This window comes from Zeugodacus cucurbitae, chromosome 3 (assembly GCF_028554725.1).
Source record: "Zeugodacus cucurbitae isolate PBARC_wt_2022May chromosome 3, idZeuCucr1.2, whole genome shotgun sequence".
NCBI classification, from domain to species: domain Eukaryota; kingdom Metazoa; phylum Arthropoda; class Insecta; order Diptera; family Tephritidae; genus Zeugodacus; species Zeugodacus cucurbitae.
In genome coordinates, this window is record NC_071668.1 from 63786987 (window position 1) to 63801394 (window position 14408).

At 35.1% G+C, this 14408-nt stretch overlaps 1 protein-coding gene across 1 annotated transcript; it reads right to left on the reverse strand.

The window, feature by feature from the left end:
• Nucleotides 1–9689: 9689 nt before the first annotated feature.
• On the reverse strand, nucleotides 9690–12360 carry LOC105208481 (mucin-2). Its single transcript, XM_054227391.1, has 2 exons — nucleotides 12211–12360; nucleotides 9690–12018 (listed from the first exon to the last, which is right to left on the reverse strand). The coding sequence occupies exons 1-2, from the start codon at nucleotides 12224–12226 to the stop codon at nucleotides 9881–9883; spliced, it is 2154 nt and encodes a 717-aa protein (XP_054083366.1). The 5' UTR covers nucleotides 12227–12360; the 3' UTR covers nucleotides 9690–9880.
• Between the last annotated feature and the right edge of the window lie 2048 nt (nucleotides 12361–14408).

The following is a 14408-nucleotide window of genomic DNA, read 5'->3' on the forward strand; positions in this document are numbered from 1 at the left end:
TAATGACATGCCGTGATTTCCGAAACGGTTTTTCTGTAGGTAATATGTGCGTAAATAAATGTAAATGACAGACAATTTCATTTCTTAAGTGTTTAAGTTTGCTAATGCTCTAAATGTATAGTATATGGAAAAAATTAGTGGAATGTGTTGTTTTGGGGTAGGGCTCAGTGTTTCAGTACTTGACACAAATTTAAGAAAATCGTATAGAATTTAAGATAGCATTATAAGCTCGACACCGGTAATCCATATATTATATAGCATAATGACAACACAAAGTGTTTTTTGAATGGTATCTTCTAAAATGACAGCTATCTAACCAGCTGTCAAAGCAAACTTATGTTTCTGATATTAATTAAAGCTTACTGCGAGCTTTAGAAAAATACTGTGAAGAGTTTTACATAAAAATTATTGCTAAAATCGACTAAATAAATTATCAAAACTCGTATTCAGTGTGAGATGATTACCTATACATTTTGACCACCTAATCATATATGGTACACTGATTTTAAATATTTAGAAATGACAACTGTATAGTTAACTTAAGTCAATTCAATGGTTGTATAGACTGTTGATTATTCGGAAAACCAAATTTTAGTAAATATTAAAGCTCACACTATCACCTGCACTCTCTGTAATCTATAGACTGTGGTAATTTTTAATGTAGCATCTATACTATAAACTAATATAGGATTAATTCTATAAAAAAGGTTTTTATATAAGAGCGGTACAATTTTTTTTTTTTTAATAAAGCAAAATCTGCTTGGGTTAATGAAATGAAATTCTTTACTTATTATGAAAGTACATTCGATGCTATTATGCATGGAATTATAGGCCGCCAATTCGTTAACCAAATTTGGTTTTCAATAAATCAATTGTGACAATATTCAATATTCTCGACACTACGGGCAGTTTTTTGTCTCACTGGCACTGAAATATTTTGTACTATGCCTGTGGATTCAATTTTTCCACTAGACCCTAAAATGTTCATCTGACAGAACGATTGTGAGAAGTTGAGACCACTGACTCCGAATTTCGATAGTAAATTTTAATAATTTCGACATTTTTCATGATGAAATGCAAACTTTACTGAAGAGAAATGTCAAAAGAGTAAACATTGTGTTTCGTTTGCTGTCCTATCGGTCTAGTTTTACAGCGTTTAAAAACAGTTCGGTAATTTTAACACTCTTATTTGTAGTACATTCGAATATCGTATATGGCATATATTTATATATTATTCTTTTAATGTACCTCCGATGGAAACTTTTACTATAATTTTATATACTGTTGCAGCCATATTTATGACTATTGAGCTGTAAGGTCAACGATTTTATTAGTCTATACTCAGGAGAGTTCAATCAAAACTTTGCAAAATGTGGTGAAAAACTTTGGTTATTAAACTTCATATTTATAAAATTAAATTAATATTTTATTGTAAATATCAATAAATATTAATAGGAAGGAAGATAAATCTGTTACGAGAACAGAGCCCCTTCATTGGATTATTATTGCTGGCGACTCTATCTCTCTTTGGTTTTACTAATAGAGTTCTTTTGCGAACGATTTTATTTTACCAGAAACCCAAAACCACAGAAAACTGGCCAGTAAGATGAGTTAGTTATGTATACAAATTAATTAGAAGTGAGGAAGCCTTTGCACCTCATTTATCATATACAGCGCGTACAGTGAAGCAATAGTTTTACCCACTACTTGTAATAGATGTGAGACAGTAACTGAGAAATTATCTAGATTTTAGAGAGAAACAGTTCGACATCGGCGGCCCGAAAATTCGAACTTTTGAATCATTGGCGATCACGGGTAGAACAATGCGTTTAACCCTCTCATGCCCGAAGATATTTTTGAGGACAGATATATCTTAATCTTAACTGAAATATGGAGTGATAAGAATTTCAAAGTTCTATGTATGCTGGTTCATTAGTTACAGGATGTTGCTTATATGCACAAATTAAATTATTATAAATAAACTAAAAACTTTGCTCATGAATTTTTTTAAATAACTCTATTATCTTTACTTATTTATGCCTAAAGTCAACATTGGGCGTGAAAGGGTTAAATAGATAAAAATATTTTTGACGTTACTGATATCGGGAAGCGGGTTGTGTTAAGTTAAGTAGTTTTATTTGGATGTACAGATAATCTAGCCATCGTTTTTTATGGAGTATTTTAAGTTAGGCATCAAGCAATTAACTGGTAAAAATTTCGTAGATTTCCAATATCGATTACAAACTATTCATAAACTAAAAAATAGGAACCGTGAAATTATCGAAGCTGAAGTTGAGGTTCTGGCTCGATTAGATAACTTTTAAAAATGTAAAACAAAAAATTCACTCATATAAAGAATATGCTGCCAGAAAATTGCTTAAAGCAAAAAAGCAAAATTTACTTTCATATTAAACTCAACATTGTCTTATTCAACACTTACTGAAAGCCAAACATACGTATACACTTTAAAATATATAGCGTAAAGAACCTTCTAACCACCTGACATTTGTCTGCAATTTGTTGCTGCTTGTGACAAAATGAGTCGTAAGAAATCCTTGTGCTATACATATTAAAGTGTTTCTATTTTTTAAGGTTTTTTTTCACTTTGTTCCTTCAGCTTAGAGTGCTGGAATAAAATTTAACATTTTATTACTTTTTTACACTTCACACTTACCGGCGCGTCCTTGCTTAGCACCTTAGGCTCATGCGCCTGTAGCCACCTTGAAAAAGCCGTAAAAAATCTACAAGTCTCCGAAGAAAAGAATGTCATTTCAAGCACCAGAAGAGAGAGAGAAAAAAATAAAAAAAAATAAAAACGAAAATAAAATTTTAATACCGTGGAAATAGTGCAGAAGTAATGAACTCAGTGAAAGAAGAAAATTACAAAACTGCACAAAGCAATTGCAGATGATATGAACAGAGCAGAAGATTGTGTGGAAATCGAAACACAAATTAAACTGAAATGAATTTGTGCAGAGAACATATATATATATGTATTTGAAGGCTGCTCTCTACAAAGTAAAAATTAAAGTATTGGCTTTAACTTTATTTTTCATTAAAATCAGGTGAGCCTCTTCACGCAGGAGCTAACTAACTGATCGATTTACCATACAAAATAAAAATCTACATTAATTTATAATTAAATTTTAATCGACTTGAAAATGAAATGCAACTCTGCGACAAGCCGGCAGTGTGAAGGGCAAAATCTGGTTTCTCAATCAACATTTTTATTGATCAATTAATTCGGCTGTGTGAAAAGGATATAAGGCCAGACTCTCAAATTTACCCAACTTTTTAGATAATTTGAATTTTAAGTTCTCCAAATCACTTGATAAAAATAGTTTTATTCATAATAAACAGACTTCCTCTAGAACAACGTTTATTGCTGACGGTTCCAATTACTGCAAAAAGTGGTCGAAAATTGGGTGCCTTGGCTGTAATTTAATCAAACCAGCCGCTGACTTAGATAATTGCAAACGCTTACCTATATAATAAGGCTGAATTCTTTCAATTCATTTCAATTCAAAAAACTGTCTTTATTAAGAGAGATTTTCATAAAATGCAGAGAGTCTATAAATCGTAGTCGAATGAAAGAGGCAAGTCTCCATACTGAGTGAAAGATAAATATCAAGGCTATTGAGAATAATACTTTCAATGTTAGCTACCGTCAACAAAGGAGAATATATACTTTATGTTGGGTTTCTACTCTAGATCTTAGATCTTAGATAGATATAGTTCTGGAATTTACTTAAAAGATTTCCTTTGTTCGTAGCCACTATATATGTAGTATATTTGCCCAAAGTTAAACACAAAATACGGTTTTTGTAAAAGCTGGAGTGCTTTTAGGTATTCTTTCTATACAGAGAGAGAATTTCATATTCTGACCGACTTTTTCGAATTGCTTTTTTGATAAATACCGTGCTGGAATTAAAAATTTCCAACTCATTTGAGAAAGCCTCATTAGGTTCACATTGCAAAACGATTGAAAGTGTGGATCTGCTATTCAACAAATCGAAGAAACAGATCTAGATTTAGTTTAGTATTGAAAAAAATATAAACACTTATTTTACAAATGGATTGACTCGAATGAAAAGAGTCTTCTTATGATAAAGACTAAAAATATCAAGGTAGACTAAATACTGTTTCTTAGACAGATAAAGTTGGAAAGAACCTCCTCTATTGATTGATTGCCTTAGAAGCCTGTACTAAGTCCTATTACAATATTTTTTTTTAAATTTAATACAGGATACTATAGTACCCACAGTTGATTGGTATCTTTCAGAGATAATGTGAATGACGGTGACAAGTTATATGAGAACTCCACATAATGTATATTTTGGAGTTATGTCGCGGTATATTGCTAATACTGTAAATATATTAGGAAGGAATATATTGATATATTTCACTTCTATCGGTATATACTTATATTAACAAGTGGTGATCACTTAAAACCGGCTCTTTGTTGTATTGGTTGTTTAAGCATATTCGAATTACTTCGACAGCATGCATGAATGGCTCGATAAAAAGTTCTCTCAAAACAAAGAATCTTGGGACTTTAACAGTCGAGTAGCTCAAAATTTTATAAATCCAGCGCCTTACTCAATTCAAGCCACCCTCATTTCCACTGCAACAACATTTCCCTATCCCACTCTCATATAATATGCACCTTCCTAACTGGATTACAAGAAATGAAGCTAAAATTTAATAAAGAAGAAGAATGAAGTCGAACAACAACAGCAGCAAAGCCAAATTCAACCCCATCCATTCATTCATGTATACACGCGCCAATTTGGGGGGTGATTGGGCTGTTATTCCTAATACTCAGAAAGCCGCAGTTGTTTAGCTCAGCTGCGCATTTCCCCTTTCGACCTGTGTTGCGATTATTAAAATATGCTTTGGCTATTAAACGAGCGCTGTGTGCGGGGGAGACAAGTATAAATGCTGACATAAACTTGGAAGCTTGGAAAAGCGCAGATCTTAAATTTCAATAATTCAAATAGTTCGCTTCAACGCTGGTTGGTCGAGGAAATATCGTATCCACCAACTGCTGGTTGGCATTCAACAACACGTGACGCGTTAATACTGGATTTCCACAATTCAGTACATGAGTTTTTGAAGTGGCAATAATGGCTATATAAAATATAACAACAACAGTACTGATTATGTCAATATGTTGCTAATTTCGAAAATTCCAAAATGTCATAATAATCAACAAATTGTGACATCTTGTTTTAATACTCACAATTTTGCCTAGTCGGATTTCATGTTGCTCTTGCTTTAATTTATTCATTGACGTCGAATATAATTCTGAATAATTTAATGATTAAATTTCAGTAGAATTATCCCTCGCCCTGCTTTGGTTGGCGAGATTACACTACCAGTAAATCTTTTTAGCGTCTTACTTGAGGTACGGACCCCTAGGCCATAAAGCACTGAGCGCGACAAGAAATTGAGTAAAACCCAGACATCTCAGTATGGTATCTTAGTGGGAAGACTAACGGTTGTAAATAACGGTAAATCTGAAAAAATATATACACATCTCAGTAACATATCTCAGTTGCAAAAGCAATGGTTACTTGTAAACCTTGGATCCGGAGATATGAAGTGATTCTTTACATCTCCGTAAGATGTCTCATTTGCAAGACTAACGGGTTTAAATAATGGGAGAACTGGAGTAATATCTTGTTTATTTGGTTCTATAAAACTCAGCGAATTAATTTGAATCTCATTCCAAGATAGGTTTCCTAGGTTTCATTTGCTATAATTTCCATTGTTTCCACAACTGTGAGGTCTCCATAACTCTGTTTTCTATTTTATAAAGTCGCTATTTTCATCAAGTATGAAGATCTATCGTCGTATAATTTGTGAAAACATAAACCGCTGAGCTTCTACAAGAGTGATTTAAATGGATGACCTTGCTGCTAATGAAATTTCAGCGTATCTGACAACGGTTTTATGTTCTAAGTAGAGTTCTATGTTGGTTACTCGTAATACTTATGAGTACATTTCCAGGCCACTATGCTTGTCGAAATTCCCGTTATTTTTTGAACACATTTCTTATAGCACGTGTTCAAAATATAACGGGAATTTTTGTTTATTCTCTCGAACTAATTATTTACAGATAGTTACTAAACTCGAACGTTAAATTAGACAGTTTTTTTAACAAGGGTTGTCTTAGAAGAAGAAATGTTTAATAAATTAAGACCATCAGGTTGAATCACAGATCTTGTCCAGCTAAATACAAATTAAAACTAAATAAAAATTAAGGCGTTCGTCAGATGATCAGCGTAATTTCCATTAATGTGCTTAAAATATTAATTGGCGAAGGTAAACCATAGCGAAAAACTAAAAAGAGAAAATTATATTTTTTAATTACATTGTTGTAAAACTGCAAAATCCTCGGTACGTTTTGTATTAATATTTTCACCGTTTTTTTATTTTTTTTTTCATATATTTTTCTTTGCACTGGCACATTAACCACTTCAAAGCTGCTTGTCTTTTCTTGTAATATTTTTTTTCATAATTTTCTATTTCATAACAAACTGGCACTTCTTGCAATTAATGCGCTTCTTTGCACATACTGCTGCACACCGCTGTCCACCCTAACCTGCTTCCCACTCAGCAGAAGAATGTTAGCAGCCAAAGGCAGCTATTGCAAAAGGCTTTGAGACATTTCTTATTTTAGTGTGCTCTTTTGAGTAGCCACTCTTTTACACTTAATGGCAATCAAACAAGTAGCCAATTTATAAGAAAAACGAAATTGAAAGAAAAGGAATAGCTGTTGGCAGCGCCTGGATGCAGTGTGGCAGAAAAACCGCAGTGAAACGGTGAGACAACAGCAAATGTTAGAAGACAGTAAGTAGATATAGTTTTAAGTAAATATGTGCATGTCTCAAGCTTTTGCTTGATAAAAGCGCAAAAGCAGCAATCTTGTAGCAAAGGTTGGCCCACACATTGATGGCATTTTTGATGGCTTTTAATTACAAGTATCATCCGACAAACCGAAATTTTTTACTTCATATTTTAAACGAATTTCTTGACATTGGCCAATGACCTCTGACCACACATGCATGTTGGATTTTAACGGGTGATTTTTTTGAGGTTAGGATTTTCATGCATTAGTATTTGACAGATCACGTGGGATTTCAGACATGGTGTCAAAGAGAAAGATGCTCAGTATGCTTTGACATTTCATCATGAATAGACTTACTAACGAGCAACGCTTGCAAATCATTGAATTTTATTACCAAAATCAGTGTTCGGTTCGAAATGTGTTTATCGACAAATTTTGTTCAGCGATGAGGCTCATTTCTGGTTGAATGGCTACGTAAATAAGCAAAATTGCCGCATTTGGGGTGAAGAGCAACCAGAAGCCGTTCAAGAACTGCCCATGCATCCCGAAAAATGCACTGTTTGGTGTGGTTTGTACGCTGGTGGAATCATTGGACCGTATTTTTTCAAAGATGCTGTTGGACGCAACGTTACGGTGAATGGCGATCGCTATCGTTCGATGCTAACAAACTTTTTGTTGCCAAAAATGGAAGAACTGAACTTGGTTGACATGTGGTTTCAACAAGATGGCGCTACATGCCACACAGCTCGCGATTCTATGGCCATTTTGAGGGAAAACTTCGGAGAACAATTCATCTCAAGAAATGGACCCGTAAGTTGGCCACCAAGATCATGCGATTTAACGCCTTTAGACTATTTTTTGTGGGGCTACGTCAAGTCTAAAGTCTACAGAAATAAGCCAGCAACTATTCCAGCTTTGGAAGACAACATTTCCGAAGAAATTCGGGCTATTCCGGCCGAAATGCTCGAAAAAGTTGCCCAAAATTGGACTTTCCGAATGGACCACCTAAGACGCAGCCGCGGTCAACATTTAAATGAAATTATCTTCAAAAAGTAAATGTCATGAACCAATCTAACGTTTCAAATAAAGAACCGATGAGATGTTGCAAATTTTATGCGTTTTTTTTTTTAAAAAAATTATCAAGCTCTTAAAAAATCACCCTTTACTTCGAATGCAAATCATGTTCAAATCGTAATATCATAAGGTTGGTTACTGTTGTTGTGGAAAAATTAATTACATCCATATATTTGCTTGTTGCTTTTGGAAATTGTGAAAAAAGTCAACAGAGTAATGAAAATTGTTAAGTCTGAACATCATATAAGCGCTGTTTTGATTGTCCAGTCGCTAAATATTGCACACATAATCGTTTCGAGCCATTTGAAAAAGGAGCTCATTGTATGGATGCCACAAGAGGTAAAGCAAAAAAACCTTAAAAACTTGGTTTACATTTATTCTGATCGGATGATGGTAATTGAGTCACTTACGAAAACACACCAAGCGAAAATGGTCGGAAAAGTTTGTACTAAGTGTTTGGTGAAATTGGCAACTACTGTGAGCTGTTCCCCTGGAATCAAAATTCAAATTTGTGCCTGTACTGTCATCAACGCAAATGCCCAGTATTTATACTACCTGGAAGCAGAATTCTCAGACTTTCTTTAGATTATATTAGAGATTTCAGTAAATTTTTGGTACAAAATAGGGCACAAGCACTGATGTCCTCATGTTCGGTATCTGGGGTTTTGAAATGTTATAGTCTGCTTTCGGTGATTTTAAGATGGATGATGTCACACTAAAAACGTAATATTTGTGCAAAGTTTTGTTCCAGTATCTTCACCGGTTCTTAATTTGAAGATTGAACAAATCAGAGGGCCTTTAAAATTGTGTTATAAGACAAGTAAGCGTGGTTGTTAACCGATTACGAACCGATTGGAATGCCAAAAAAAAGTTATGAACCGAATTTTATTGAATTTTTTGAGCGGTTTCTGAGATTGTATAGAAATTTGAGTGCAGCGCTTGCGTATCATCTTTACCATGAAATTTAAAGTTTCTAGTTATTTTCCCAACTGAAATAAAAATTTTTTAGTAGTTTTCAACATAACCTTTGTATCAGCAGTAGGCTTGGTTATAAGCCGATTTTTAGACTGTATGAGAAAGTAGCTAAAAAACGATCGTAGAGAGTTTGGTGCTTAGCATTAGTGGTTTTCGAGAATAGTGAATAAATAATAAGGGGCGGACCACGCCCATTTTCTCAAAAAAATTACCCCTTATTAGTGCAATCTTTTGAACCAAATTTTACTTTCATAATTTCAGTTATGGCACATTATATGTTTTCGTCATTTTGTGGGCGTGGCATTTCGCCTATTTGCAATATAGTTTCATCAAGATATCTTAATTGTTACTCAAGTTATCGCTTGCACGACCAGATGAACAAAGAGACGGACGGACAAACATGCAGACTTAAACTCCACCGTCATCCTGATCATTTATATATATAACCCAATATCTAACTCTTTTTTTTCTAGGTGACACAAACAACCGTTAGGTGAATATGTTGTACTCTGTGTAATATGTTGTAAGAGTATAAAAATAGCTAGTGTACTGATATTCTACGAGAATTTAACAGCAGCTATAATAAAAGCTTCAAAGTGACTAATTTGTCCTAAAGGTGAGCGTTAAGCCTAACGGTGTGCGAAAAAAAAAAATAAATGTTTTTTTGATCAACAAAATAGTCTAAACTCGACAACCGCGGAGCAGAGTTGTAGTTATTAGTAAGTACAGTATATAGTATGGTATTCCCCATATGCAACACACTGAGTTTATAGAAGTGAAAAAGACATTTGTTTACATTCTCATGAATTGCTTGCTCAATAATATTTATATTATTTATATTTAGATTTTCTATACACATTTACATGTATGTATTTATTTAAGTATAATATAATTACTATACGTTACATTATCGTTTCTCTCCTTTCGTCATATTTGCTTGCGAATTGGCATTTATAGTTCATGTCAAAGTTTCAAATTTCAATGTAATTGCTGGTATGGTTGTATGCAACCGCTGTTTTCAGGTAAATCACATTGTCCCTTCATAGCGTTGAAATATGCATTGCCACAACTGGCTTTCAGTGCATGACCGTTACGGCAAATGTAGTATTCGTTGCAGCTTCTCAATGAGGGTAACATGAAACCGGTTGGTTTACCTTGACAAACGTATTTTATATATAAATCCATATTAGATTGATGGGATTGTGGTGGTAAGACAGATATGGGTCGGACGGCTTGCTGAGATGGTCGTACATATATGTTAGGTTGTATTTTTTCGACTGGCGCTTGGTGTGGTTCGTTGTTTAAGTATTTTACGCTTTGTGGACATGGTGGTGTTATTGTTGGGCATGGAGTTGTTGTGCATGGCGGTTTTGTTGTGCATGGTGGTGTTGTCCTTGTGCATGGTACTGGTTTTATTGTTGTTGTAGTACAAGTAGTTGTGGTTATTGTCATTGTTATGCACGGAGTTGTCGAATTTGTTGGTGGCCTTGTCGGTGGTGTCGTTGGTTTGGTTGTTATTGGTGCACAAGTTGTTGTGGTTGTTGGTGGACATGTAGTAGTCGTTGTTGTGGTTGTTGGTGGACGCGTAGTAGTCGTTGTTGTTATTGTTGGTGGACATGTGGTTGTGGTTGTTATTGGTGGCCTTCTCGTTGTCGTTGTTGTGGTTGTTGGTGGACAAGTTGTAGTCGTTGTTGGTGCACAAGTGGTTGTGGTTGTTGGTGCACAGGTAGTAGTCGTTGTTGTTATTGTTGGTGGACATGTAGTTGTGGTTGTTATTGGTGGCCTTCTCGTTGTCGTTGTTGTGGTTGTTGGTGGACAAGTTGTAGTCGTTGTTGGTGCACAAGTAGTTGTGGTTGTTGGTGGACGCGTAGTAGTCGTTGTTGTTATTGTTGGTGGACATGTGGTTGTGGTTGTTATTGGTGGCCTTCTCGTTGTCGTTGTTGTGGTTGTTGGTGGACAAGTTGTAGTCGTTGTTGGTGCACAAGTGGTTGTGGTTGTTGGTGCACAGGTAGTAGTCGTTGTTGTTATTGTTGGGCATGGAGTTGTTGTGCATGGCGGTTTTGTTGTGCATGGTGGTGTTGTCCTTGTGCATGGTACTGGTTTTATTGTTGTTGTAGTACAAGTAGTTGTGGTTATTGTCATTGTTATGCACGGAGTTGTCGAATTTGTTGGTGGCCTTGTCGGTGGTGTCGTTGTTTTGGTTGTTATTGGTGCACAAGTTGTTGTGGTTGTTGGTGGACATGTAGTAGTCGTTGTTGTGGTTGTTGGTGGACGCGTAGTAGTCGTTGTTGTTATTGTTGGTGGGCATGTGGTTGTGGTTGTTATTGGTGGCCTTCTCGTTGTCGTTGTTGTGGTTGTTGGTGGACAAGTTGTAGTCGTTGTTGGTGGACAAGTGGTTGTGGTTGTTGGTGGACGCGTAGTAGTCGTTGTTGTTATTGTTGGTGGACATGTGGTTGTGGTTGTTATTGGTGGCCTTCTCGTTGTCGTTGTTGTGGTTGTTGGTGGACAAGTTGTAGTCGTTGTTGGTGGACAAGTTGTTGTGGTTGTTGGTTTACAGGTAGTAGTCGTGGGTGTGGTTATTGGTGCACATGTAGTTGTCGTTGTACAAGGTGGTGGTGTTGTTACAACATTTCCACTGCATGGTGGTTGATTAGCTCCACCGCATAAAGACGCTGTATCACATTGCAATAATACCAAATTATACTCCTGACCACTGGGGCAAACGCCCGAATTCACCACAGCACCATTTAAACACTGATACCATTCTGCCTGATTTGCACCTACAACATAACCCTTAACAACGCCGTTACATGGTGCAGCACCAAGAAGTTTTGATTGGGCTGGTAACTTAGCCAGATCTTCAACACAACCTGGATTACGATCGACACACATATTTCTCACACCATCATAGTAGTAGGGACAATCGATTTGTAGGCTCGCACCATTATAACACTTGTAGTAGCTTGTACAACTGCCGGGCACCATTGACGTGAAGCCATTCGGTTTATTCCGGCACAAAAAGCGACTGTACAACTCATTGTCGGCAGCGCGTGCACTTGGGTTCAAACTAGCGGCATTAACGCTAGCTGCCAGGACCAGCAAAGCACTAGCGAATACTAGAATTGGAAAAGAATTATTAAACAAATTTCTTAATATTAAATATTGCACCAATGTAAAACCAATGAAACTTTGCATAGTTACTCTTTAGTCTTACTAAATTTTATACTATTTTGACAGCAAATTACTTGTTTACCGCACTTGCACTAAAGGTATAACATTGAAAAACATTTAGCGTAATTAAAACTCACCACAAAAACTCCTCATTTTAAACTCAATGTTTTCACAACTGGCCTGACTTCTTAAATATTTCACTATGTGTTTGCCGAAAACTGACTGAGGTGGTAATATGTTGCCTAGAAGGCCTGATATTGAACTATATTGAAACTTGCGAAATTCACTGACTTTTATACGAAATTAATTGCGAGATAAGATCTCTTTGTTATTTTGGTTAATGAACGAAATAACTTTGTCAGAAAATGTGATATGATATTTATCAATTTATTTGGGACCCTTAAGTAATTAATGTTTAATAAGACACATATATAAAGGCGTGTGTGTGTTTCATTTAAAAATCGTAGAAGACCACCTATACATACATATATATGTATATTACTGAAAAACAATCGAATTAATTATGAGTACCGAGCGAAGCAGTCTATTATAAAATTCTACTAATAAATTGGATTTACTGACTTTTATACGAAATAAGTTTGGGGATCATTTCAGTGCTAACTGTGTATAATTTTTTTAAAAACATTTTTTTGAGCTTTGCTCATGTTAACTAAATAACCGTCTACGTTCCAAGAATGCTTAAAGAATGGAGAAACGAACAACGGGAGCTAACAAAATTGTGACAAATATTATAGCTTTTTCGCACAGGAGCTAATTGACAAATTAACCGGCCTTTGCTCGATTAAAGCGCTGATTTAGATAGATTAACCACACAAAAAAAATATATTTTTCTGCATTACTTTTTAAACGAATTTTAATTGAGTTGAAAATGAAATGGAACTCTGCGACAAAGAATATATTTGTATGTAATACTACTTCACCGTAGATGTCGCTGCTGGAAATAATGGCTGTAGTTATTGAGAAAATTGCAATCAGCTGTTGAAAATTAACGACTACCAAAAGCATAGACAGAAATGTATGTAACAGCTGGCCGATTATCGAGTCATTGCGGCAGTGCAACAGCAAAAACTGGTTTCTCAATTAATATTTTAATTGAACAATTATTCTGGCTGTGCGAAAAGGATATTGGGGAGCCTTGAAAGACAAACAATTAAGTATGTGGCATTAGGAACGAAGTTATTTCAGATATAGCGTTTTAATGTGTGTGAATTTATTTTCTTCTAGCAGAAGAAGTACGAGTTCAAATTCTTATGTAATTTTTTAACAATAATATCAGAAGTAAAATTTTGGGCTAGCATTCCCGGCCAACGATCAAATTGCTGAAAATAACCTAATACTGTTATGCCAATTACATAGTTTCATATATCGATATCTCTAACTTGTTGTCACAAAGAATTTCGTTGTACAACACAATGTTCTACAAACAATTGAAAACGTTGAATATTTCAAAGTACATGCTTCTACGTGAGCTTTATCAGTAACATGAAATGGTAGACGTGAGAAGCTAGAAGTTGGTTCAAAACTTGTAGATCCCGCTTTTTTTTTATAAAATCTTAGTGCAAACCAAATATGAGTCGATAAGAATGGATTAAAATACAAAATACATCCTTCAAAGTTTTGAACTCTATAGATCACTCCATTTCTCGGCTAAAATCAAGACACAGACCAGAAATGAGTGCAGAAGAACGACCCAAATACTTCATTTAAGCTCTGAAAGCTTAGACATAAACACATTTGTTCTTTTTATGTGGTTCAAAGTTTATAAATCCCGCCATTTCTCGGATCAAATCAAAGCAAGCCGCAGAAGGGCCATGACGAGATCGTTCTAAAAGGTTAGAAAACAGAATTACTCGCTAGTATCAAATTATTACCCTAACTTAAATGATCCATTTTATTTGATATTTTTTATACTCTCGCAACAAAAGTTGATAAGAGAGTATTATAGTTTTGTTCACATAACGGTTGTTTGTAAGTCATAAAACTAAACGAGTTAGATATAGGGTTATGTATATCAAAACAAGTAAGAAAGGGCTAGGTTCGGGTAACCGAACATTTTTTACTCTCGCAATTTATTTATTTAACTTAATTAATATTATATAATACACAATTTGACCCGCATATTCGTCATATATATTGTATAAAGTCCATTGAAAGTTGCAAACCCTAATATTAGGTTAGAAGCACCGAGGCCCTCGTGTTCGATATATGGGACCTTAAAAACCTATGGTGCGATTTCGGCGATTTTTGGATGGGGCTGCCACACTATAAACGTAGTATTTGTGCAAAGTTCTGCATCGATATCTTCACTAGTGCT